Genomic DNA, 23,658 nt, shown 5'->3' with positions numbered 1-23,658 from the left:
GATTCTAGAGAGAGCTGGGACTCCTGGTGATTCTAGAGAGCGCTGGGACTCCTGGTGATTCTAGAGAGAGCTGGGACTCCTGGTGATTCTAGAGAGAGCTGGGACTCCTGGTGATTCTAGAGAGAGCTGGGACTCCTGGTGATTCTAGAGAGAGCTGGGACTCCTGGTGATTCTAGAGAGAGCTGGGACTCCTGGTGATTCTAGAGAGCGCTGGGACTCCTGGTGATTCTAGAGAGCGCTGGGACTCCTGGTGAGGCCGGAGAGTGCCCTGTTGTGAGAGACAGCCAGCAGTGCTGATGACCCGAAGAGAGCTGGGACTCCTGGTGATTCTAGAGATAGCTGGGACTCCTGGTGATTCTAGAGAGCGCTGGGAGTGCCTGGTGAGGTAGAGAGTGCCCTGTTGTGAGAGACAGCCAGCGGTGCTGATGACCCGAAGAGAGCTGGGACTCCTGGTGATTCTAGAGAGCGCTGGGACTCCTGGTGATTCTAGAGAGAGCTGGGAGTGCCTGGTGAGGTCACCTGTTGTGAGAGACAGCCAGAGGTGCTGATGACGGTAGAGAGAGCTGGGACTCCTGGTGTTTCTAGAGAGAGCTGGGACTCCTGGTGATTCTAGAGAGCGCTGGGACTCCTGGTGATTCTAGAGAGCGCTGGGACTCCTGGTGATTCTAGAGAGCGCTGGGACTCCTGGTGATTCTAGAGAGCGCTGGGACTCCTGGTGATTCTAGAGAGCGCTGGGACTCCTGGTGATTCTAGAGAGCGCTGGGACTCCTGGTGATTCTAGAGAGCGCTGGGACTCCTGGTGAGGAGGAGTGTGTCCTGTTGTGAGAGACAGCCAGAGGTTCTGGTGACGGTAGAGAGAGCTGGGAGTGCCTGGTGAGGTAGAGAGTGCCCTCTTGTGAGAGACAGCCAGAGGTGCTGATGAAGAGCTGGGACTCCTGGTGATTCTAGAGAGCGCTGGGAGTGCCTGGTGAGGTAGACAGTGCCCTGTTGTTGGAGACAGCCAGAGGTTCTGGTGATTCTAGAGAGCGCTGGGAGTGCCTGGTGAGGTAGAGAGTGCCCTGTTGTTGGAGACAGCCAGAGGTTCTGGTGACGGTAGAGAGCGCTGGGAGTGCCTGGTGAGGTGAAGAGAGTGTGATGACAAAGTGCGCGCCTTTTTAGCAGACCCGGAGGCGCTGTAAAGTTTCTGCAGGTAAACACTGAGGCTTGTGGGTAACCAAAGCTACACTGAACAACCCCTGAAGCGGCCTCCGGCGACCTGTTCTCGCTCCCATGACAACCTTTGCACATCCAGGTTGTGGTGAGCACATTTACATACACAAACACACAGGCAGACCTCGGGCGCACGTTTTGTTTGTGGAGAAACCTGAAAACTGCGATTCCAATTACTAAAAAGAAATCACGCAGCGCTGAAAAGAGTGCACCGTCCTCACGTGCACACAGGTGCAGAGCACCGTCCTCACGTGCACACAGGTGCAGAGCACCGTCCTCACGTGCACACAGGTGCAGAGTTCACCGTCCTCACATGCACACAGGTGCAGAGAACCGTCCTCACATGCACACAGGTGCAGAGCACCGTCCTCACATGCACACAGGTGCAGAGCACCGTCCTCACATGCACACAGGTGCAGAGCACCTTCCTCACATGCACACAGGTGCAGAGCACCGTCCTCGCATGTACACAGGTGCAGAGCACCGTCCTCGCATGTACACAGGTGCAGAGCACCTTCCTCGCATGCACACAGGTGCAGAGCACCGTCCTCGCATGCACACAGGTGCAGTGCACCGTCCTCGCATGTACACAGGTGCAGAGAACCGTCCTCACATGCACACAGGTGCAGAGCACCGTCCTCGCATGCACACAGGTGCAGAGCACCGTCCTCACATGCACACAGGTGCAGAGCACCTTCCTCACATGCACACAGGTGCAGAGCACCGTCCTCGCATGTACACAGGTGCAGAGCACCGTCCTCGCATGTACACAGGTGCAGAGCACCTTCCTCGCATGCACACAGGTGCAGAGCACCGTCCTCGCATGCACACAGGTGCAGTGCACCGTCCTCGCATGTACACAGGTGCAGAGACACCGTCCTCGCATGCACACAGGTGCAGAGCACCGTCCTCGCATGCACACAGGTGCAGAGCACCGTCCTCGCATGCACACAGGTGCAGAGCACCGTCCTCGCATGTACACAGGTGCAGAGCACTGTCCTCGCATGTACACAGGTGCAGAGACACCGTCCTCGCATGTACACAGGTGCAGAGACACCGTCCTCGCATGTACACAGGTGCAAGTTCACCGGCCTCGCATGTACACAGGTGTAGAGACACCGTCCTCGCATGTACACAGGTGCAGAGCACCGTCCTCACATGCACACAGGTGCAGAGCACCTTCCTCACATGCACACAGGTGCAGAGCACCTTCCTCGCATGCACACAGGTGCAGAGACACCGTCCTCGCATGTACACAGGTGCAGAGTACACCGTCCTCGCATGTACACAGGTGCAGAGACACCGTCCTCGCATGTACACAGGTGCAGAGACACCGTCCTCGCATGTACACAGGTGTAGAGACACCGTCCTCGCATGTACACAGGTGTAGAGACACCGTCCTCGCATGTACACAGGTGCAGACACACCGTCCTCGCACGTACACAGGTGTAGAGACACCGTCCTCACATGTACACAGGTGCAAGTTCACCGTTCTCGCATGTACACAGGTGCAGAGACACCGTCCTCGCATGTACACAGGTGCAGAGACACCGTCCTCGCATGTACACAGGTGCAGAGACACCGTCCTCGCATGTACAGAGGTGCAAGTTCACCGTCCTCGCATGTACACAGGTGCAAGTTCACCGTCCTCGCATGTACACAGGTGTAGAGACACCGTCCTCGCATGTACACAGGTGTAGAGACACCGTCATCGCATGTACACAGGTCCAGAGTACACCGTCCTCGCATGTACACAGGTGCAGAGTTCACCGTCCTCGCATGTATACAGGTGCAAGTTCACCGTCCTCGCATGTAAACAGGTGTGGAGACACCGTCCTCGCATGTACAGAGGTGCAAGTTCACCGTCCTCGCATGTACACAGGTGCAAGTTCACCGTTCTCGCATGTACACAGGTGTAGAGACACTGTCCTCGCCTGTACACAGGTGCAGAGTACACCGTCCCCGCATGTACACAGGTGCAAGTTCACCGTCCTCGCATGTACACAGGTGTGGAGACACCGTCCTCGCATGTACACAGGTGCAGAGTTCACCGTCCTCGCATGTACACAGGTGTAGAGACACCGTCCTCACATGTACACAGGTGCAAGTTCACCGTCCTCGCATATACACAGGTGCAGAGACACCGTCCTCGCATGTACACAGGTGCAGAGACACCGTCCTCGCATGTACACAGGTGCAGAGACACCGTTCTCGCATGTACACAGGTGCAGAGACACCGTCCTCGCATGTACACAGGTGCAAGTTCACCGTCCTCGCATGTACACAGGTGCAAGTTCACCGTCCTTGCATGTACACAGGTGTAGAGACACTGTCCTCGCTTGTACACAGGTGTAGAGACACCGTCCTCGCATGTACACAGGTGCAGAGTACACCGTCCTCGCATGTACACAGGTGCAGAGACACCGTCCTCGCATGTACACAGGTCCAGAGTACACCGTTCTCGCACCCTGGACAGGGTCACCCCCAGACACTGCCTGGAGACCCTGTCAAAGGCTTTTTCTGCATCAAGAAGAATTAGAGCCATTGGTCTCCTGATACATGAGTAGCATCAAAGAGCGAGATAACCCTCCATACACGGTCAGTTCTTCCTCTTCTGGGATAAACCCATTTTGTCAGACTGATACTATCGTGTGAATTATTGGCGCGAAACGGGAGGCCAAGATCTTAGAATATGTTTTGGAGTCACCGTTGACCCTTGTTCCACTACCCTTATTTTTGGGGGGGAATTACCACAATTTTGGCAGAGGACCAGGAGCTTGGTGGTCTGCCTCCCTTAAAAACTATGATCAACCTGGTCATACAAGCCTTAAGTTGTCGAGCAAATGTCCTATAAAACGCCATGGGGATACCGTCCGTACCAGTAGCTTTACCACTTGGAAGACTGTTCATCCACAGAAGAAGCTCTACCCACTGAGGGGCACCTTCTAGCTGCTCCGGCTCTTCAGCAAAGAAATTGTCACAAGGGATTGCATCTTAATATTCATTAAATTCACCGGGACCCCCCTTGATACTATCCAGGTAAAGGGGTTGCTAGTATTGTTGGAATGACGCTATAATTTTAACTGGGACAATCATTCGGTGGCAGGATCCTGAATTTGCCGGACAAAATTTTGCATACTCAGTTGTCTAGTTCGAATAGCCAGGTATTGCCCAATCTGTTCACTACATTCATAAGATTTTTCTCTCCAGACCATGCATAGGCTTGTCAATGTTTCAAAAATAGCAGATTTGGACACCGCCGCCTTTGCTTGGAATTCCCCCAAATCACCCCCTTGTTGTGAGGCCGTAACCAACACCTCTTCCCCCTGAGCCAATGCACCTTAACCATCCTGCAATAACTGCTGCCCTTGTCTATTAGGATTCAACGAGAACCTTAAAGTTTCCTCACGGATGCCCGCCTTCAAGGTGTACCACACTATATCTATTGATGCGCTCCCCAAATGATCCTTCAGGAAGATATGAATTCTATTTATTCGTTTTCCAGAAGATACTGTTCAAAACTCCATGACATCACCTTAGGCTTAAAACCTTCCCCCTTGATTTCTGCCTCTAATGGGTTATGATCTGAAAATTAACCGTGGGTGGAGAGCTCCGCTCCGCCTGCGGAGTGTGCAGAGATTTTCCTACTCTGCGTTCCGCAGAGCACGCGGAGTAGGCAAATCTCTGCACACTCGAGCTGGAGAGCTCCCGCCTCCCACCCGCCCTGTTTACAATTAATACAACTTCTCAAAAACGCATTTAAAATAAATAAAAAGAACCTTACCCTAGCTGCGGCGTCCCCGGGCAGCCCTCCTCGTCTTCATCATGTTCTCAGACAAAACTGCGCATGCGTGGGTGCCCGCACATGCGCAGTTTTCACTGAGAACGCGATTGTTGGACCCGGCCGCGTGGCGTGGTCCTTAACCCCCTGGATTGTGCCCGTTCCCCGCCCCGGCCTTCACGGGCCACCCGTCTGAACTGCACCAAGGCCCTTCACCCGGAGCTGCACGTGGTCGCATACTCCTCGTGGCTCCGCCATCTTGTTGGCATCCACGTCACACCGCGCACCCCCGCTCAACCCGGCCTCGACCCCAGCGAAGCCCCGACATCGAGGCACCACGAACTAGCCAGGGGGTGCCGCAGGAACCATTCATCGCCCCCGGCGGAGGACAGTATCGATGGGACCCCCAACTGTCCTCCCCTCTCGAGGTGTGATCGCCCTGCAACTCCCATGGGCCTGGCGCCTCTCCTGCTGGGCGTCTGGCCACCTCCACCCGGCCACTCCGCCCCCTCGGGCGCATAGGTCCGGACATCAAAGGGCTCCAGACCTATATCTGGGGCGATCCCACCACAGCTCGGCAGTTGTATCCCGGAGTCGAGAGCCCTGCTGATTGAATCGCGGCTGACCCTACGGAGAAGAACTCTTGTCGGAACCATCACGAGCCCTGCTGACTGCGTCGCGGCTCCTTCTTGTGAACCCTTTCTGAACCACCTGGAACATCGGAGCCCTGCTGACGCCGTCGCGGCCCAACCTCGCTGAAACCTTCCTAGGAGCCCTGCTGACGACGTCGCGGCTCGAGCTGAGCAGAAACCATCTTGAGAGCCCTGCTGATTTGATCGCGGCTCTCCACGAACTGTACGCCAGAGCCCTGCTGACGCCGTCGCGGCTCGACCCATCCAAGATCCGGAGGTCCTCCAGCTTGAGGATAAGAACTGGGCCCCAGGTACCCTCGTACCGCATTCCTGCCAAAGACTGTCCCGCTACCCCGACCCTTCCAAAGAGACACTGAGACTTTTGGTGGATCCCTCGATCCCTTCGTGTAAATATTGACCTCGTAACCTTTTTATTGCTGATAAAGAATTGCTTGTCACAAGACAACCTCCTTGAGTCCTGTGTGGTGGTGTTACTGTGCTAGTACGTGATAGGAGAAGGATCTCTCAGGAGACTTCTCGGCAGTGCTCGGCTACTTCGTGCAGTGTGAGGGCCCCCCCCCTTGGTGGTCGTACCGACTCCTCGGGGTCCGCCTTCCAACAGCGATGAAGACGAGGAGAGCTTTTCGGGGACGCTGCAGCTAGGGTAAGGTTCTTTTTATTTATTCTAAAGGCGTTTTTTAAAAGTTGTATTAATTGTAAATAGGGCAGGTAGGAGGCGGGTGGCGTAGCGGAGCGCCACCGATTTCTTCCTCAGCTCCGTAGCGCTCCACGTAGCCCCACTACGCCCAGGCTTACCGAAAATATTTGAGGCACTTTTTTAGGGTATTCATGGATTAAAGAATGAGAAGCAAACACATAATCCAATCAAGTATGAGAAAGATGCGGTATAGAAAAAAGGGTATACCCTGGATCCAAAAGCTTTTGCCAATTCCAAATATTGGCCTGACCATGATCCCCACACAGGACCCGCTTATGGGGACCAGCTACAATTACAGGAAAGGGCACAGTGCTGACTCTCTGGTCACTCATTCAAATGCTCCTGGGGCATCCACATTGCTTCCATAAATTGACCATATAGAAAAATTTTCCCCAGATCATAATTGACATTCAGATATAACCCATCGGCCTAATGTATCAGTCCACGTCCAGGTGAATTGCAGGCTACTATTACGCTCCAATATAGTCAAGCATCCGAACAGTCTGTGTTGTCCAGCAACCGACTTATATCCTAAAGAATTTAACAAATGAGTTTGTGCATCTTTAATATGGGTCTCTTGCATACAAATGATATCTGCCGCTAACAGCTGTAACCCCACAGCTACATCCTGTCTCTTCTTATCATCGTTAAGTCCACAGATTTTAATGGCAGCAATTCGCAATTTACCCATTCCTAGCCTGCAAGAGAATCCAGCTGCTTAACCTCTTAATCTTTGAGACCATATTCACTGCAAGAGATGATCTCCGTAAAGCACGCAACCGCCCGCTAGCATGAGTTCCCTCGCACCCTTCTGACCCCTACCCCACACTCCCTCTACCTCCCCCTCCCACCACAAAAAAAAAGGCAACCGGCCCCTGCATGAGCCAGGATGGTGACATGTGACCCAATCCCACCCCTACCTCTCCCCCACGTCCCACCAGTCGTATAGCCAAAAGAACAATCATGCAACTACTTTGCCATCCAACTTAATCTAAGTGCGGGTCTGATCACTCTGAAAAGGCAGTAACAACCTATATTTTCCCTTCCCCTGTAGAATACGCCCTTAACCCTAGATAGTACCCCTTTCACTTGGCACCACTCCCTGACCCAGCCAAAATATCTTTTAAGTAGGCCTGAGCCTGGACTTCTGAGGTCAAGCTATGGATTTCCCCCTAAAGACCTCAGCTCCCAGTTTTCGGAATAGTGGGAAAAGCTGCCTTAATCACCATCTTTGTTTGACTGTGGCATAAGCAAAGTCAGGTCGTGCAAAAAATTTCCTACATCATATTCTCTGTTTGCATGAGGGCGAGCCAGTTCGTAGACAGTTTGCAGAAATAAAAAATTGCAGAAATACACTAACACTGCCCGTGGTTGTTCTGGTCTTTGGCAGCATGCTTGGACACCATCATTGGAAATCGGTGGGCCCGCAGAATTTCCTTATCCCAATCCCATGAGAACATCTCGGGAAATGCGCCGTTCAAGAGGGATACCATATATTTTCTAACATCGCTTCCCTCTACCCCTTCAGGTACCCCCAAAAATCGTAATTTATTACGGCGTTGCTGATTTTCTTGGTCTTCTTGGCCTTCCAGCTTCCACATCACATCATTCAGCACCCCCTTCTGAGTTATACCCTGGGTCTTAAGGGCCACCATTTCCATTTCAAGAATTTCCGTCTGGTTTTCTACCATAACTATTCTCTAGTGCACGTTTTACCAATTTTTCTAACTGCACCCTGCTGCTTTTTGGCGGTAAGACAGGCTCGCCGATTATTGCTCTTAACTTCCTCCTGGAAGTGTTTTATAGATTGAAAGTTCGTAGCAAGTGAAGGATCCCCAGCTCTCACTGTCCCTTGTGTCCATTGAGCCCGGCTCAGCCAACGCTTTCTCACCCTTTTCCTCCTCAGGAAACGCTAACTGTGTAGCACAATAGTCCCACCTTAAGGCCTCCATACTGCCTCGGTCAGGCTTGTCCTGTGGGGTCTTTTCCTGCCTTTTCGTCTTCCCCAGAAAATTCTTTTAGAAATCGACCGCCGCCGCAGAAAGCAACAGGTGGCCCAAAACACATGGGCGCGCACAGCACAGCCAGCTCATTCTCCAGGGTCCAAGCGCTAGTTCAGAATCCATCTATTTACTTTTCTCGCTGTCGGGTGGCATGCTAACGGACTGGTGGTCCGACGGGAGAGAAGATAGAGCCGTGATCTCACTCAGACGCAATCTTGCCCGTGAAGTTCACACGTGTGCCTCATTTTCAAATATTGGAACAGGCTTACCCAGTATAAGTAGGCACATTAGAGACTCCCAGGAATGGAATACCATGCCACTCGAGCCATACCAGGATACCCCAGCCAGGCATTTCAAATGTAAACATAGGATTTCATTAGTTTTCATTCAACCCCCCATCCCCCATGCAGGTGAATAATATCCCACTACACTGGTGTACAATCAAGCAAGCAAGCCAGCCTCTCCCATGAGTGAAATACACAATACCTGGAATGAACAACCCCAAGGCACAAATACACAGTGCGTCATGCAATGAATCTGCCACCGGGAAAACAATACTCCAGAGCTTTCCTTTCACAAATAAATGTAATCTAGTATACGCAAACAAAAAAAACAACGGTGGACTCATATAGCCGCACTTCACACAAAGTTCCAACCAATTATGGCCGCGTGCACTTCTTTTACGTCGCCGGCCGTTATTAGGTGCCACTGCCCAGCACAAATTTTAATCCAATTGTAAATGGAATGGAGCACATAGAGATATTGCAATCCACAAATCCTCAGTTGTGTTTAAAGATGTTTTTATTCGCCCTTTAATTCATATCAATAAAAGCATTTTTCCATCCATAAGAACATCAAGCTAACGTGTTTCGTTCAAACGGGTCTTGAACTTCGTCAGAGCTCAACTGTATTCACATTCTTTGTACTCCCAGTGCAGAGATTTCTTTAAAATCAGTCCCAAAAATTCATAAATTACATCAGATGAGTGTTAGTCAGACTAACCTCATGATCATGAGTGGGGTCCATCAAAGGGCATATTTGTCTTGTCCAATAATATACTGGGAAATAGTATCTCTCGGATGATACCTTCGTTCGTATCAAACTCCAAATGCCATGCTCGTCACCATGGACGAAACGCGTTGGCTGGATGTTCTTATCGATGAAAAGATGCTTTTATGCATATAAATTAAAGGAAGAATAAAAACATCTTCAAACACAACTGAGGATTTGGGGAATAAATACTTCCAGGTGCACCATTCCATTTATAATTGGATTCAAACGTAATCTAGTACTGCAGCTCAAAGTGGTTAATTGAACTGGACACAGGCGCCAGCTCCCAGAATGCACAGTCTTGGTTAAATCAAAACCCAGGGCTTAAGGCATGGTGTAACCCTGTGACATGGAATACTTTAGCCACTTTGCTTTGATGACATGTTTCAGACAGTAATATAAAGGCCATGGCCTTCAGCTGGGTTTAGTGAACAGCGTGGAGTGTGACCACTTGTTTTATGTGAAGGTCAACTGTCCCAGCAGACACTTTAAATGCGTTAACGACTGGAATATCGGTGTCTTAGCACCATTAAATGAAAAGAAATTATTAATAACATCCGTCACTCACCACTGGTCTCTGGAGAAGAGGGTAATGCAATGGATTCCAGGGGGCAGCGCAGCCATGGACACTAGAGGTGAAGATGAGAAGGGCGGACGGACTCCTGGGCTTGCACCGCTCACTCAAGAGCTTTACTTAAATATTCTTCTGCAGGTGTCCCAGAGCACAGAGGAGACGTGGCTGCCAAGCTCCGGAGAGAATGCCTACTCACGCCAAGGTCCCTAGAGAGGAGGTAGAGGTAGGCGGTGCCACCGTGATCAGGGTCCACAGGAGGTGATGATGGTGCAGAAGGGGAAGTTATCATCAAGAGAAGAAGAGGCAGAACATGGGTCTACTGGAGCCGATGTTGTGGACAAGAAAAGATCATAGGCAGGGTTGAGCCGCAGGAGGTAGAGTTTGTGCAGAGTTGATTTCAGATTTCCTTGGGGTGGCAGCACACCTACACAAGAAAAAGACATGCAGTTATGGGGAAAGAAGACAACACGGCATAAGTGAAGGGCTGACAATCTGTCACATTAGCAAACAGGATCTTTGACACTGAAACACCAATCTTCCTCCCATTTCACAATGAAACACCCTTGACTGGATTAAGACGGAGGAAATTCTCATGGTCCCTCAGCTTCTGATGGAGTGATCTATCCTACTCACTCATAGGCTCCTACACCATCTTGTGGTAGGGCACTCCAACTGATCAACACCCACAGGCTCTGGCACCATCTTGAGATGGAGTGATCCATCTACTCAACATTCACAGGCTACTACACCATCTCATGATTTCCACTCAATATACTCACTCTGGTACAACCTCATAGTAGAGTGACCCATCTACTCAACACTGAAAGTCTCCAATACCATTGCATTGTCTCTGATCCATCCACTCAATGACCACAGACTATAACACCATCTTATGGTCTGCGCTCCATCCACCAATCTTACACCATCTCATGATTCCCCCTCCATCTACTCAACACTCACAGTCTCTGACACTATCTCATAATAACAGCTGTATATGCTCTGACGCCATCTCATAGTAGCGTGCTCCACATACTCAACATTATCGGGCTCTACCACCATCTCATTGTCTTCGATCCATCTAGTCAATGCCGACATGCCCAGAAACCACTTCATGGTTCTTGCTCCATCCACCCAACACGCAGGCTCCGACACATCTCATGATTTCTGCTCCATCCGCTCAACACCGAAAGGCTCTGAAACTATCTCATGGTCTCAGCTCCATCTACCCATGTAGGATCTGCTTCTATGGTTACCCCCACTTTTTGCCTGGTGCTAAGCTGTTATTGACTAGTCTCACTGGGATCCTGCTAATCGGGATCCCAGTCTCTCTGCTTTCTCCCTAAATTAGTATGTTCAGTACTTTAGGTACATCCCAGATTGGATACTGGGGTACCCTTGTCAGTCCCTAGTATATGGTACTAAGGTACCCAGGGCATGGGTACCCAGAGGTCCCCCATGGGCTGAAGCATGCATTATGCCACCCATGATATACCACTCAAACTGTAACTACAGGCCTGCCATTGCAGCCTGTGTGAGCTGGTGCTAGCACCACTTACGAAAGATATAGGTTTCCTATATCTAGGCACAGTGCACTTAAAACCTATAAGTCACCCCTATAGCAGGCCTTTGCAATCCTGAAGGCAGGGTGTTTGGTTCTAAGTGAGAGTGGTGCCCCTGCATGAGCAGGACACCCCTACAGCCTATGGAGTTCCTTCTTCCGGGTGGTAAGTGAAGCAGCCATATACCATATAGAGGGGCACCGCGTAATTACGTGATGACCATATCAAAACTGGCAGCAACAAGTCCTATAATGTTTGTATCAAACATGTTGGATTCATACCCCCACACTGTAAACGGTGTGGGAGGTATGATTCCAAGCACTGGAAGAGCCCTCCATTAGGCTCTCAGTGTTCCCGGTACAAGCCTTCTTGACCCGGACAGCACAAAATGGTTGCTGTCGACCAGAGCCATGATTTTGCCCTCCTGCTGCTGAGCCAAGCTCGATCAGGGGAAGGCAGAACAATAGGCATCCTGTCACAGGAAGGTGTGACCACCTCCCAGACAGGATTTAGTGTATTGGGATGGGGTGGATGCGCTTGCCAGCGCCATTCAGTAAGCATGAGGGGCACATTTGGTGTCCCTGTGCATAGTCCAGCCCAAACCAGTCCTGGGAGCTGTGGGCTCCCGCTCTGACGTGAAACTGGACAAAGGACTTGAGAGTAACCTCCCCCCTGTCCAGACCTCCCCTGGGAGGGTACCCTGAATCTTCCCAACACTTTCCCTAGGGTACTTAAGGGCTTACCTAGGTGTAGGTCCCTAGATTTGTCGTGAGATAAGATTCAGATCAGACACCACTGGTCTTCTACCGTCTGGGCACTCTGGACTTCGTTTGAGTCTGACTTCCTCTCCCTTCTAGTCTGCTGCATCATCTGTGGCTGGGCATCATATAGGAACCTTCCAAGACCTGTGCAGCATCAAAGACAATTGAAGAAATCTGCCATGGAGTGAAGGAGTCCCTCCCCTGCATTCGCAGGCACCCCTACTAAGTCAATCGGTCTGCTGATCCTGAGCTCCTCTGTACTCCGAAAAGTTCTGCAACACAGGTCGTGGTTTTCCACAGCTCCTGAGGTCTGCCCTGCCCTCTCACCAAGTTTGAGGCCAGTATCCCTCGTGGGGGTTGCAATAACCCTGTGCATCGTGGCAACTTGCAGTTACAAAGGCTTGTTGACTTCTTTCCAAGAAGATCTTCGGGCTCCAAGTAGCCTCAACCTTGAGCACCTCCAATGAACAGAATCTTCAGCCACACCACATCGTGTGCATCGTGGCCTGCATCTTTTGGTGAGCTGCTTGAGTTCCTCTTGCGACTCCAGTGCCTCCGGCCTGTGGATCCATTTGAGGGTCACCTTTGCTTTTCCTGGGCTCCCCTGTTTGCTCGGGCCTGCCCTGACTCTCCTGCTTTTGGTGAGTCCCCTGGACCTTGCTGGTCCCTACGTTGCTCCTTCTTCAATTCCTGTGTTGGTTGCATTTGCCAAGGCTTGTTGGTGCTCATACCGGACACTGACCCCTCAGCACTCACATCCTTCATGGGACAGCTTGTGCATGGCTACTGGGCCTTCTCAGCGTCGCCTGGTCCTCACAGTTGCAGTGTGAAAGTCATCTTCATCTATCCTGCAAAACCTGACATTGGAGGGCATTCGTCTTCCAAGCCTCCTGGTCTCTCCTGAGTGACATAGACTCTGTCCCCTCTGCTTGCAGGTACCTCTCAACTTGAACCCACCTTCGGTTTCTACCGGACACTTTCTCCTTCTTCAGCAGCGGCACTTTCCTGAAGTCCTCCATTGGGTTTGACGGCGGTTTCTGACACCACTTCACACGTATGCACCCGGCTTCCCTGGTGTAGGTAACGTGGGTACTAAGGTATCCACGGGTGGGGTGCCTCTCCAACCTTCTATATTCCATGGGGTTTCTTCAGGGTCCAATGGGAAGGATCCTTAATCATTAAAAATCCAACCGCGACTTACATGTAGAGTTGTACAGAGCATGCGGTCGTCCCGATCTACTCACCTTGGGTGGTTCGCTGGGTCCCCTGCGCTTCTACCTCCTCTCAACATTGTCTTGACCGGAGTCGTAGTTCTTATACCGCTTTCTTAGTACATGGTTTGGTCTCCCCGGGTCCACTGTGTTTTCGTGCTATTTACTATTTTTCCTTGCTAAAGTATTGTGTGCATTTTGCATATCTCCAGGTAGGAGATATTTCTCTGTTTTAGAGAGTATATTATAATAAATAAATAAAATTATAAATACTTTGTGTGGTTCTTTTTCACTTAATCTGTACTGGAAGATTGTATTCTGGTAAAACAAGCAGCTCTACACTCCTTCTGGACTAAGCCTGAAGGCTGCTCTCCACAGCTACCACTTAGAGAGCTTTCGAAGGTTGTCTAAGACTTCTTAAATCACCATAAGGGTTGTCTGGACTGGTGCAAGGTGCCCACTTACATAAGTGGACATCATATACCAGGCCATCTTCTCACCCAACACTCACATGCTCATACACTGACTAACTCTACTGATTAGTTGCAGACTTAAAGACATCTTCTTATGGTCTCCCAACCCCACTCCATCCATCTACGCGGCACTCAAGAAGTCTGAAACAACCTCATGGTCCCTACTCCATCTGCTCAACACTCGGGGACTCTGACACCGTCTGAAAATCCTCACTCATTTTACTCAACACTCACCGGCTCTAAAACAATCTCATGCTATAGTGGTCCATCTACCTAACAATCAGGCTTGACACCAACTGATGGTGCTCCAGATCCACTCCCTCTACTCAACACTCACAGGTTCTGAAACCATCTCATGCTAGAGAGGTTCATCTAGTCAACACTCACAGACTCTGAAACGATCTCATGCTAGAGTGGTTCATCTACTCAACACTCACAGACTCTGAAACGATCTCATGCTAGAGTGGTTCATCTACTCAACACTCACAGGTGCTGAAACCATCTCATGCTAGAGTGGTCCATCTACTCAACACTCACAGGTGCTGAAACCATCTCATGCTAGAGTGGTTCATCTAGTCAACACTCACAGACTCTGAAACGATCTCATGCTAGAGTGGTCCATCTATTCAACACTCACAGGCTTGACATCAACTGGTGGTGCCCCAGATCCACTCTCTCTACTCAACACTTGCAGGCTGTGCCACCATATCTAGGTCACTGCTCCATCTATTTACCACCTCATGGTCCCTGTTTCATTTACTCAACACTTGCAGGCCCGGACACCATCTCATGGTCTCAGCATCATCTACTCAACTTACAGGTTCTGCCACAATCTCACTTCCCCCCGCTCCCTCTACTCAACACTTGAAGGCTCTGACACCACTCATTTCCCCCGCTTCTTTAACTTCACATTTGGAGGCACTGATATTGTCTCATGATCTACACGCCATCAACTCACCACCTGCAGCCACTGACACCCATCTAATGCTCCCTACTCCATCTGCCCAACACTTGCAGGCCCTGACACTATCTCATGGCCCACCATGCTCTATCTACTCATCACTCCCAAGCTCTGACACCATTTCAAGGTGGAGAAGTCTATTTACTCAACACTCCCATCCTCCGGCCCCATCTCATAGCCCACCTCGCTCCATCTACTCAATACTCGCAGGCTCTGACAGCATCTTATGGTGGAGCAGTCCATATACTCAACACTTTCAACATCTGACCCCATCTCATGGCCCACCTCGCTCCATCTACTCAACACTCCCAGGCTCTGACACCATCTCATGGCCCACCTCGCTCTATCTACTCAACACTCCCAGGCTCTGACACCATCTTATGGTGGAGCAGTCCATATACTCAACACTTTCAACATCTGACCCCATCTCATGGCCCACCTCGCTCCATCTACTCAACACTCCCAGGCTCTGACACCATCTCATGGTCTATACTCAACCTAATCAACGCCCGTAGGCTCTGACAGTATCTCATAGTCCCTGCTGGCAGCTACTCAACTCACCATCACAACTCACCATCTCAAGGACCCAGATCTATAAACTTACTACACTATCATCTCATGATCTAGTCCCTGCTGCAGCTACTCAACTCAAAGGGTCTGACACTATTTCAGGGACCCGGATCTATATACTCACTACCTGCCTGCTACACTATCATCTCTTGATTCCACTCCATAAATTCAGGGCATGCAGGCTCTGAAAAGGATATACTTATTGGTAGCTGAGGCACTAACACAGAACACCACACTTATCACTACTATCAATTATAGTCAAAATCAATTGTAATGTTCCCTTACTGGTGCCGGAGTTAAGCAGGGATCAGCTGCCACCACCACTCACATTGCGGCAACCAAAAGTTGCTCCAGAACCACATTAAAAAAAAAAAATTGCCACTCATTAGATTACTATAAAATCAGTTAGAAATTGTAATAGCAGAGAACAAGGGTGGTCTGTGTCCACATTTTGATTCCTTCCAATTCATATAGATTACAAGAAGGTCTGATGCAGAGATAAAACCAATTCTTTATTGACCTTTCATCAGTGTTTAAAATTGTTTGTAACCTAAACAACGTATCATTCCTTGCTGATAACCTGTTTCATTCGTTTTGAACTTCTTCAGGGCTTCAAAAACCATGTGATCTCATTAGATACGTTAAGATGATCAATATCAGGGAACAAACGTTTAAATCACACTGCGTGGTCTAACATTATCCGTCTCTGTTAGAGTCATGCGTGTGTGCTCAGATCATTTCACACTCCCTGAAAATGTAGACACACACCACACGTGTTCTCTGCCACAACGATGACTGACTGATTTCATCATAATGTTTTTCAGTGCCTAATTTTGACACCGTCTCATGGTCTCTGCTCCATCCACACAACACTGGCGGTTCTGATGGATTCCTACGAGAATACTGTGGGAGATTATTGTTCTACAAAAATATAGTGGCTTAAATGTCAAGTACAAAAGTATATTTATGTATGATCTTCTCACCCCTCATGCCAGGGGCTCACACTACAAGATATCAGAGACTCCACACTCCCCTGAGACTCACAGACCACGCATGAGCTGTCCTGACCACTGAACAGCCTGTATTCCCATCCATGAGGTGTTCTTCCGCTTCACTGCAGAGGCCCAGAGATGATGAGATGACCTACCACCTCACCGCAGAGGCCCACAGACCATGAGATGTCCTTCCAACTCACCGCAAAGGGCCACAGATCATGAGAGGTCCGTCCACCTCATTGCAGAGGCCCACAGACCATGAGAGGTCCTTCAACCTCACTGCAGAGGCCCACAGACCATGAGATGTCATGCCACCTCACCACAGAGGCCCACAGACCAAGAGAGGTCCTTCCACCTCACCGCAGAGGCCCACAGACCATGAGATGTCCTGTCACCTCTCCACAGAGGCCCACAGACCAAGAGAGGTCCTTCCACCTCACCGCAGAGGCCCACAGACCATGAGATGTCCTGTCACCTCTCCGCAGAGGCCCACAGAGCAAGAGAGGTCCTTCCACCTCACCGCAGAGGCCCACAGACCGTGAGATGTCCTGCCACCTCACCACAGAGGCCCACAGAACACGAGATGTCCTGCCACCTCACCGCAGAGGCCCACAGACCATGAGATGTCCTGCCACCACACTGCAGAGACCCACAGATCAAGAGATGTCCTGCCACCTAACCAGAGAGGCCCACAGACCATGAGATGTCAAAACAGCGCAGAACACCCAGGCCACCCTTTGGGGACTTCCACCAGTCACAGGACATTTCCCTTGTGGCAATTGCACATCTTGCCATCAGACGATGACCGTAAAGGAATTGGTTTTGTCTGATAACTTGACCTGGAAATTGGGACGTCACACAAATTGTAATTCAAAGAATTGCATCTATCTGTTACAATGCCCTTGCGCTTTGTATTACATAGGGATGACGACACGATCAATCAAGACACGCATCACAGAGCACAAAAGTAACATCAGATGCTCTAAGGAGACCACAAAATTGTATTGCCATTTTAAAAATCTCCACCACACAGCAGACTCCTTAAGATGGGTTGTTCTTGAATCACATCCAGGCATGACACCACAAACATTGTTCAGATTAGAACAAAGATGGGTCCACAAATTGGCTTCTGATATACGGGGTCTAAATGATGACATACCATGGGTTTCTTTGACTCACTGAGACCTAGATGATACCTACACTTCACTATAGTCCCTATCAGCAAGTAAAACCCAAGCAAGGGAGGGGCACCATCTCATAAATAGTGATAGTGACTGGGCATATCCAGCAACCCTTACTAGATTTCTCTGGCATACACCGACATGTCGGAGTCACCTCACATGTTTTCCAAGCGCACTCCTCCCACGACATTATTACACTAGTCGTGACCTTGCTTTGCTGGTTGACAGGGATATCGGATGACGACGTCCTGCAGCCCCGTGTTACCTTTCAGGACTTTCCACGACTGTCACATAACGCATTATCCCATCTCAAGATGGCGCCCGTAATCAACCTCTATCATGAGACTGCCGTCTGAATCATTAAGTCAGTGTCTAAATACACTTATCATTATTCTCTCAGACCTGACGGTATTGGCCTCTAACTGATAAGCGGGAATTAGACCCGCCACATCTCCTGTCACACTTAGTTATAAGACGCTTTCCCATGTATGTATCTGAGTTCCATCCATACGATCGTACATACGAAGCGTGACTATCCAAGGTTTTTGATAGGGTCACATCAGATGACTAATCTTGTCAGCTCATTGTTACCTCTCAAGGACCCTCTGACCTCCTTATGTCCAATACACGATCTATTACATAGTGATATACCCCTCTCCAAGATGGCACCCATGGTCACCTAGGAAACAAGGCTGCCTGTCTAACTTCCTCGACAGTTTCCAGTGACCAATCATTACCCGTCTAGCCTCATGGGATTGGCTCTTAACTGATCAGCGGGAAGCAGACCTCACTTCCCGGTTTCGGCGGAGCGGGGTAGGTCTACAAACCACCCTTGGGCGACAAAACTGTGAGTAGTTGCATTCCGTTCATAAGACTCCATTTCACGTGCAGAGACTTACTCGGTCTCGGTGATCGGCGAACCGCGGCTGTGGCAGCGGCCCGATCCCTAGACTCCTTCCTGTCTCCCCCGTGAGACACTTGGGGCCGGGGGTCGCGGCGTTCTACGGTCGGTGGTTCTCCTGTCGCGGGCTCCGTGGGTTATTTTGCCACCTTTGCCCTGATTGGACATAGCAAATAGGGAGTATGCCTCTCCTACATGCATGAGCCTCTCGCCTCTTCACTTTGTACCATTACTTACAGTAGGCTATCACGCATTCCCAAGAGGCTCGCCAAGTACCGACTGGAGTGGCACTTTCTAATACGTTAGGTGAGCATAACCGCATTTAACGTAATAATCTGAGTGTTTTATATTTTAGATTTGATCACCTGACACGTACCTGCACCATGCATCCACCTGTGCATGATCACTATTAGTTAGCGCAAATTGTCTTCTCAGTGAACATGCATATGAGGAGTCTCTGGCTCCTGTTTTTGTAATGTATAGTTTTGACTAAGTGTGCGTCTTAATGTACTCTGTTGGCCTGTTTTGTTTCTTCTTTCCTTTTTCTATAGGCCAATCCAGCACGTAAGAGTCTAGTTTTTCCGACACTTACTTAGGGTAGTTTTTCCAGACATCACTGTAAATAATTAGCAACACACCCTCACAAACTTGTAGATAGTTAAAATCACCGGTCCTGATGAATTGCCGCTGGATCCCCCTGACCTTGTAGGCATGAAACATGTTGACCACCTGAGCAGAGTAGAGTAGTCCCTGACCCATTTAGTCAAGACTACCGCCTCTCATTTCATTTTTAACAGGGTGGTTTACTGACCGAATAAAATCATACATTCAGAATAACCAACCCCTTTTTAACCACACTCACAAACATCTACACTTACCTGGCCCTCACTTGCACTCACCCTCGGCAAGGAACAAAAGATCTCCGCCAAACAGCCCCATCCCTGGGTGCCCGTCGGGAATTGCAGCGCCGACCCGACGAGGAGCAAAACCCAGATGATGAAGCATGACACCTAGCTTGCTGGGTGTGTGAGGGTTTTAGTTCCACCAATGTGGGTTCCCCCACCCCACACAGTCTAATACCCTTCAGGCTTACTAGACATTACCCCCCACTTAGTCTGAATTCCAAGGAGAGTGTACTCTACACTCCCCTATACAAATAGAGGAACTGTATACCCTTTCCGTTTAACCATGTCCTGCCACCTCACTGCAGAGGCCCACAGACCACGAGATGTCCTTCCACCTCACCGCAGAGGCCCACAAACCATGAGATGTCGTTCCGCCTCACCGCAGAGGCCCACAGACCATGAGATGTCTTGCCACCTCACTGCAGAGGCCCACATGCCAAGAGATGTCCTGCCACCTCACCGCGGAGGCTCACAGACCAAGAGATGTCCTGCCACCACACTGCAGAGACCCACAGATCAAGAGATGTCCTGCCACCTAACCAGAGAGGCCCACAGACCATGAGATGTCCTGCCACCTCACCGCAGAGGCCCACAGACCATGAGATGCCCTGCCACCTCACCATTGAGGCCCACAGACCAAGAGATGTCCTGCCACCACACCGCAGAGACCCACAGACCAAGAGATGTCCAGCCACCACACCGCAGAGATCCACAGACCAAGAGATGTCCTGCCACCTCACAGCAGAGGCCCACAGACCAAGAGATGTCCTGCCAGCACACCACAGAGACCCACAGACCAGGAGATGTCCCGCCACCTCACTGCAGAGGCCCACAGAACAATAGATGTCCTGCTACCTCACTGCAGAGACCATGAGTTGTTCTGCCACCTCACAGCAAAGGGCCACAGTTCATGAGAGGTCCTTCCACCGCATTGCAGAGGCCCACAGTCCATGAGATGTCCTGCCACCTCATTGCAGAGGCCCACAGACCATGAGATGTCTTCCCACCTCACTGCAGAGGCCAAGAAATCATGAGATGTCCGTCCACCTCATTGCAGAGGCCCACAGGCCAAGATATTTCTTCTACCTCACTGCTGAGGCCCACAGACCAAGAGAGGTCCTCCGAACCTCACCGCAGATACGCACAGACCAAGAGAGGTCTTGAACCCTCATGTCCCAAACCCATCACATAATGACTCATACCATAAGGTCCTTAACCCTCACCTCATGGAACCAAGAGAACACAACAATTATAGGCCCTCAACACAGAGACTCAACTATATAGATGTTTTAAATGCCCCACACTAGTTATGACCCTTCCCGGCATCGGCTTACACCATGAGATGCCCTAACTCAACCTGAACTCACACTATGAGATGCCTAGACCGCTCACCGACACACACATCATGAGATGCCCAGACCCCTCCTGGACTCACACCATGAGATACCCTTAATCATCCTGGACTCACACCATGAGATACCCTGAATCATCCTGGGCTTACACCAAGAGATACCCTGAACCATCCTGGACTTACACCATGAGATACCCTGACCCCTCCTGGACTCACACCATGAGATGGCCTGACCCATCGTGGACTCAAAGAACATGAAATATTCTGATCCCGCCTGGACTCACACACCATAAGATACCTGACCGCTCCTGAGCTCACACCATGAGATACACTGACTCCTCCTAGGCTCACACATTATGAGATGCCCAGACCCCTCCTGGACTCACACCATGAGATGCCCTGACCCCTCCTGGACTCACACACCATGTGATACCCTGACCCCTCCTGGACTCACACCATGAGATACCCTGACCCCTCCTTGACTCACACCATGAGATACCCCGACCCCTCCTGGATTCACACCATGAGAAACCCGACCCCTCCTGGGCTCACACCAGGAGATGCCATGATCCCCTCCTGAGCTCACACCATGAGATACCCCGACCCCCTCCTGGACTCACACACTATGAGATACCCTGACCCCTCTCCTGGACTCACACACAATGAGATGCGCTGACCCCTCCTGGACTCACACACAATGAGATACGCTGACCCCTCCTGGACTCACACACAATGAGATACCCTGACCCCTCCTGGACTCACACACCATGAGATGCCCAGACCCCTCCTGGACTCACACACAATGAGATACCCTGACCCCTCCTGGACTCACACACCATGAGATGCCCAGACCCCTCCTGGACTCACACACCATCAGATACCCAGACCCCTCCTGGACTCACACACAATGAGATGCGCTGACCCCTCTCCTGGACTCACACACAATGAGATGCGCTGACCTCTCCTGGACTCACACACAATGAGATACGCTGACTCCTCCAGGACTGACACCAAGAGATACGCTGACCCCTCCTGGACTCACACCATGAGATACCCTGACCCCTCCTGGACTCACACCGTGAGATACCCTGACCCCTCCAGGACTGACACCAGAGATACCCTGACCCCTCCTGGACTCACATCCCATGAGATGCCATGCCCCCCTCTCCCCCCAGGACTCATACCATGATATGGTCTGCTATGACCCCCTCCCCTCCGGCGTGGACTCACACACCATGAGATACTCTGCCCCCCCCCCCCCCCCCAGGACTCACACACCATGAGATGCCCAGACCCCTCCTGGACTCACACACCATCAGATACCCAGACCCCTCCTGGACTCACCCCATGAGAAACCCTGATCCCCTCCTGAGCTCACACCATGAGATGCCCCGACCCCCTCCTGGACTCACACACTATGAGATACCCTGACCCCTCTCCTGGACTCACACACAATGAGATGCGCTGACCCCTCCTGGACTCACACACAATGAGATACGCTGACCCCTCCTGGACTCACACACCATGAGATGCCCAGACCCCTCCTGGACTCACACACCATCAGATACCCAGACCCCTCCTGGACTCACCCCATGAGAAACCCTGACCCCTCCTGGACTCACACCGTGAGATACCCTGACCCCTCCTGGACTCACACCGTGAGATACCCTGACCCCTCCAGGACTGACACCAGAGATACCCTGACCCCTCCTGGACTCACATCCCATGAGATGCCCTGACCCCTCCTGGACTCACACCATGAGATACCATGCCCCCCTCTCCCCCCAGGACTCATACCATGATATGGTCTGCTATGACCCCCTCCCCTCCGGCGTGGACTCACACACCATGAGATACCCCTGCCCCTCCTGGACTCACACCATGAGATACTCTGCCCCCCCCCCCCCCCCCCCCAGGACTCACACACCATGAGATGCTCAGCCATGCCCCCTCCCACCCGGCGTGAACTCACACACCAAGCGATGTCACTCCAGGCCTCTCTCACCCCAGGGACTCGCACATCATGGAAGAGCCGTCCTGACACAGACCCCACCCGGGTACCCAGGAGGGTTGTGGCGCCGGCTGCACTGACCTGTGCGTGTGATGAGCAGGGCCTCCTCGGGGATGGTCGTGGCTCTCTGCTCGTCTTTCTTTCTCGGTCTCTCCTAGCCGGTCTCTCCCCTCCTTCTCCTGCGCCTGCCTCTCCTCTCTCAGAGCACCGCTGATCCGGGCAGTGAATAAACCCAGAGCCACTTCCTGGAAACGTCTTCCTCCTCCGCCCTCTCCACGCCCTGCTGTCCACACCCACCCGCGGAGGCACCTGCTGCGGGGAGGGGGAGTGGCACACGCACCTCAGCGGGAGACACCTCACGTGCACACGAACCTGAAATGTGCACACACCTGACGTGCACACGAACCTCAACTATGGACACTCTACACATGCACGCACCTCACGTTCACACGAACCTCAACTTTGGACACACTACACATACACACACCTCACGTGCACACGCACACACCTCACGTGCACAAAACCTCAACTATGGACACACTACACATGCACGCACCTCACGTGCACACGCACACACCTCACGTGCACAGAACCTCAACTATGGACACACTACACATGCACCTCACGTGCACACGCACACACCTCACGTGCACAGAACCTCAACTATGGACACACTACACATGCACGCACCTCATGTTCACACGAACCTCAACTATGGACACACTACACATGCACACACCCCGCGTACACTACACACACCTCACGTGCACAGAACCTCAACTATGGATACTACACGTGCACACACCTCACAC

The 23,658-nt window shown here is 51.2% G+C and overlaps 1 protein-coding gene across 1 annotated transcript in view; it reads right to left on the bottom strand.

Annotated features, from left to right (window-relative positions):
- The window catches only part of SLC37A1 (solute carrier family 37 member 1), a 271,365-nt gene extending 248,295 nt beyond the window's left edge, over positions 1-23,070 (bottom strand). Inside the window, exons 1-2 of the mRNA XM_085620751.1 lie at positions 22,928-23,070; positions 9,962-10,391 (exon numbers count right to left, since the gene is read on the bottom strand). Coding sequence (XP_085476877.1) covers positions 9,962-10,017 — 56 coding nt within the window. The 5' untranslated portion in view covers positions 10,018-10,391; positions 22,928-23,070. The remainder of the gene's footprint in view (positions 1-9,961; positions 10,392-22,927) is intronic.
- Positions 23,071-23,658: the final 588 nt, after the last annotated feature.

Source organism: Triturus cristatus, chromosome 8, assembly GCF_964204655.1.
Source record: "Triturus cristatus chromosome 8, aTriCri1.1, whole genome shotgun sequence".
Classification (NCBI taxonomy): domain Eukaryota; kingdom Metazoa; phylum Chordata; class Amphibia; order Caudata; family Salamandridae; genus Triturus; species Triturus cristatus.
This window is presented reverse-complemented; position numbering and strand designations above follow the sequence as displayed.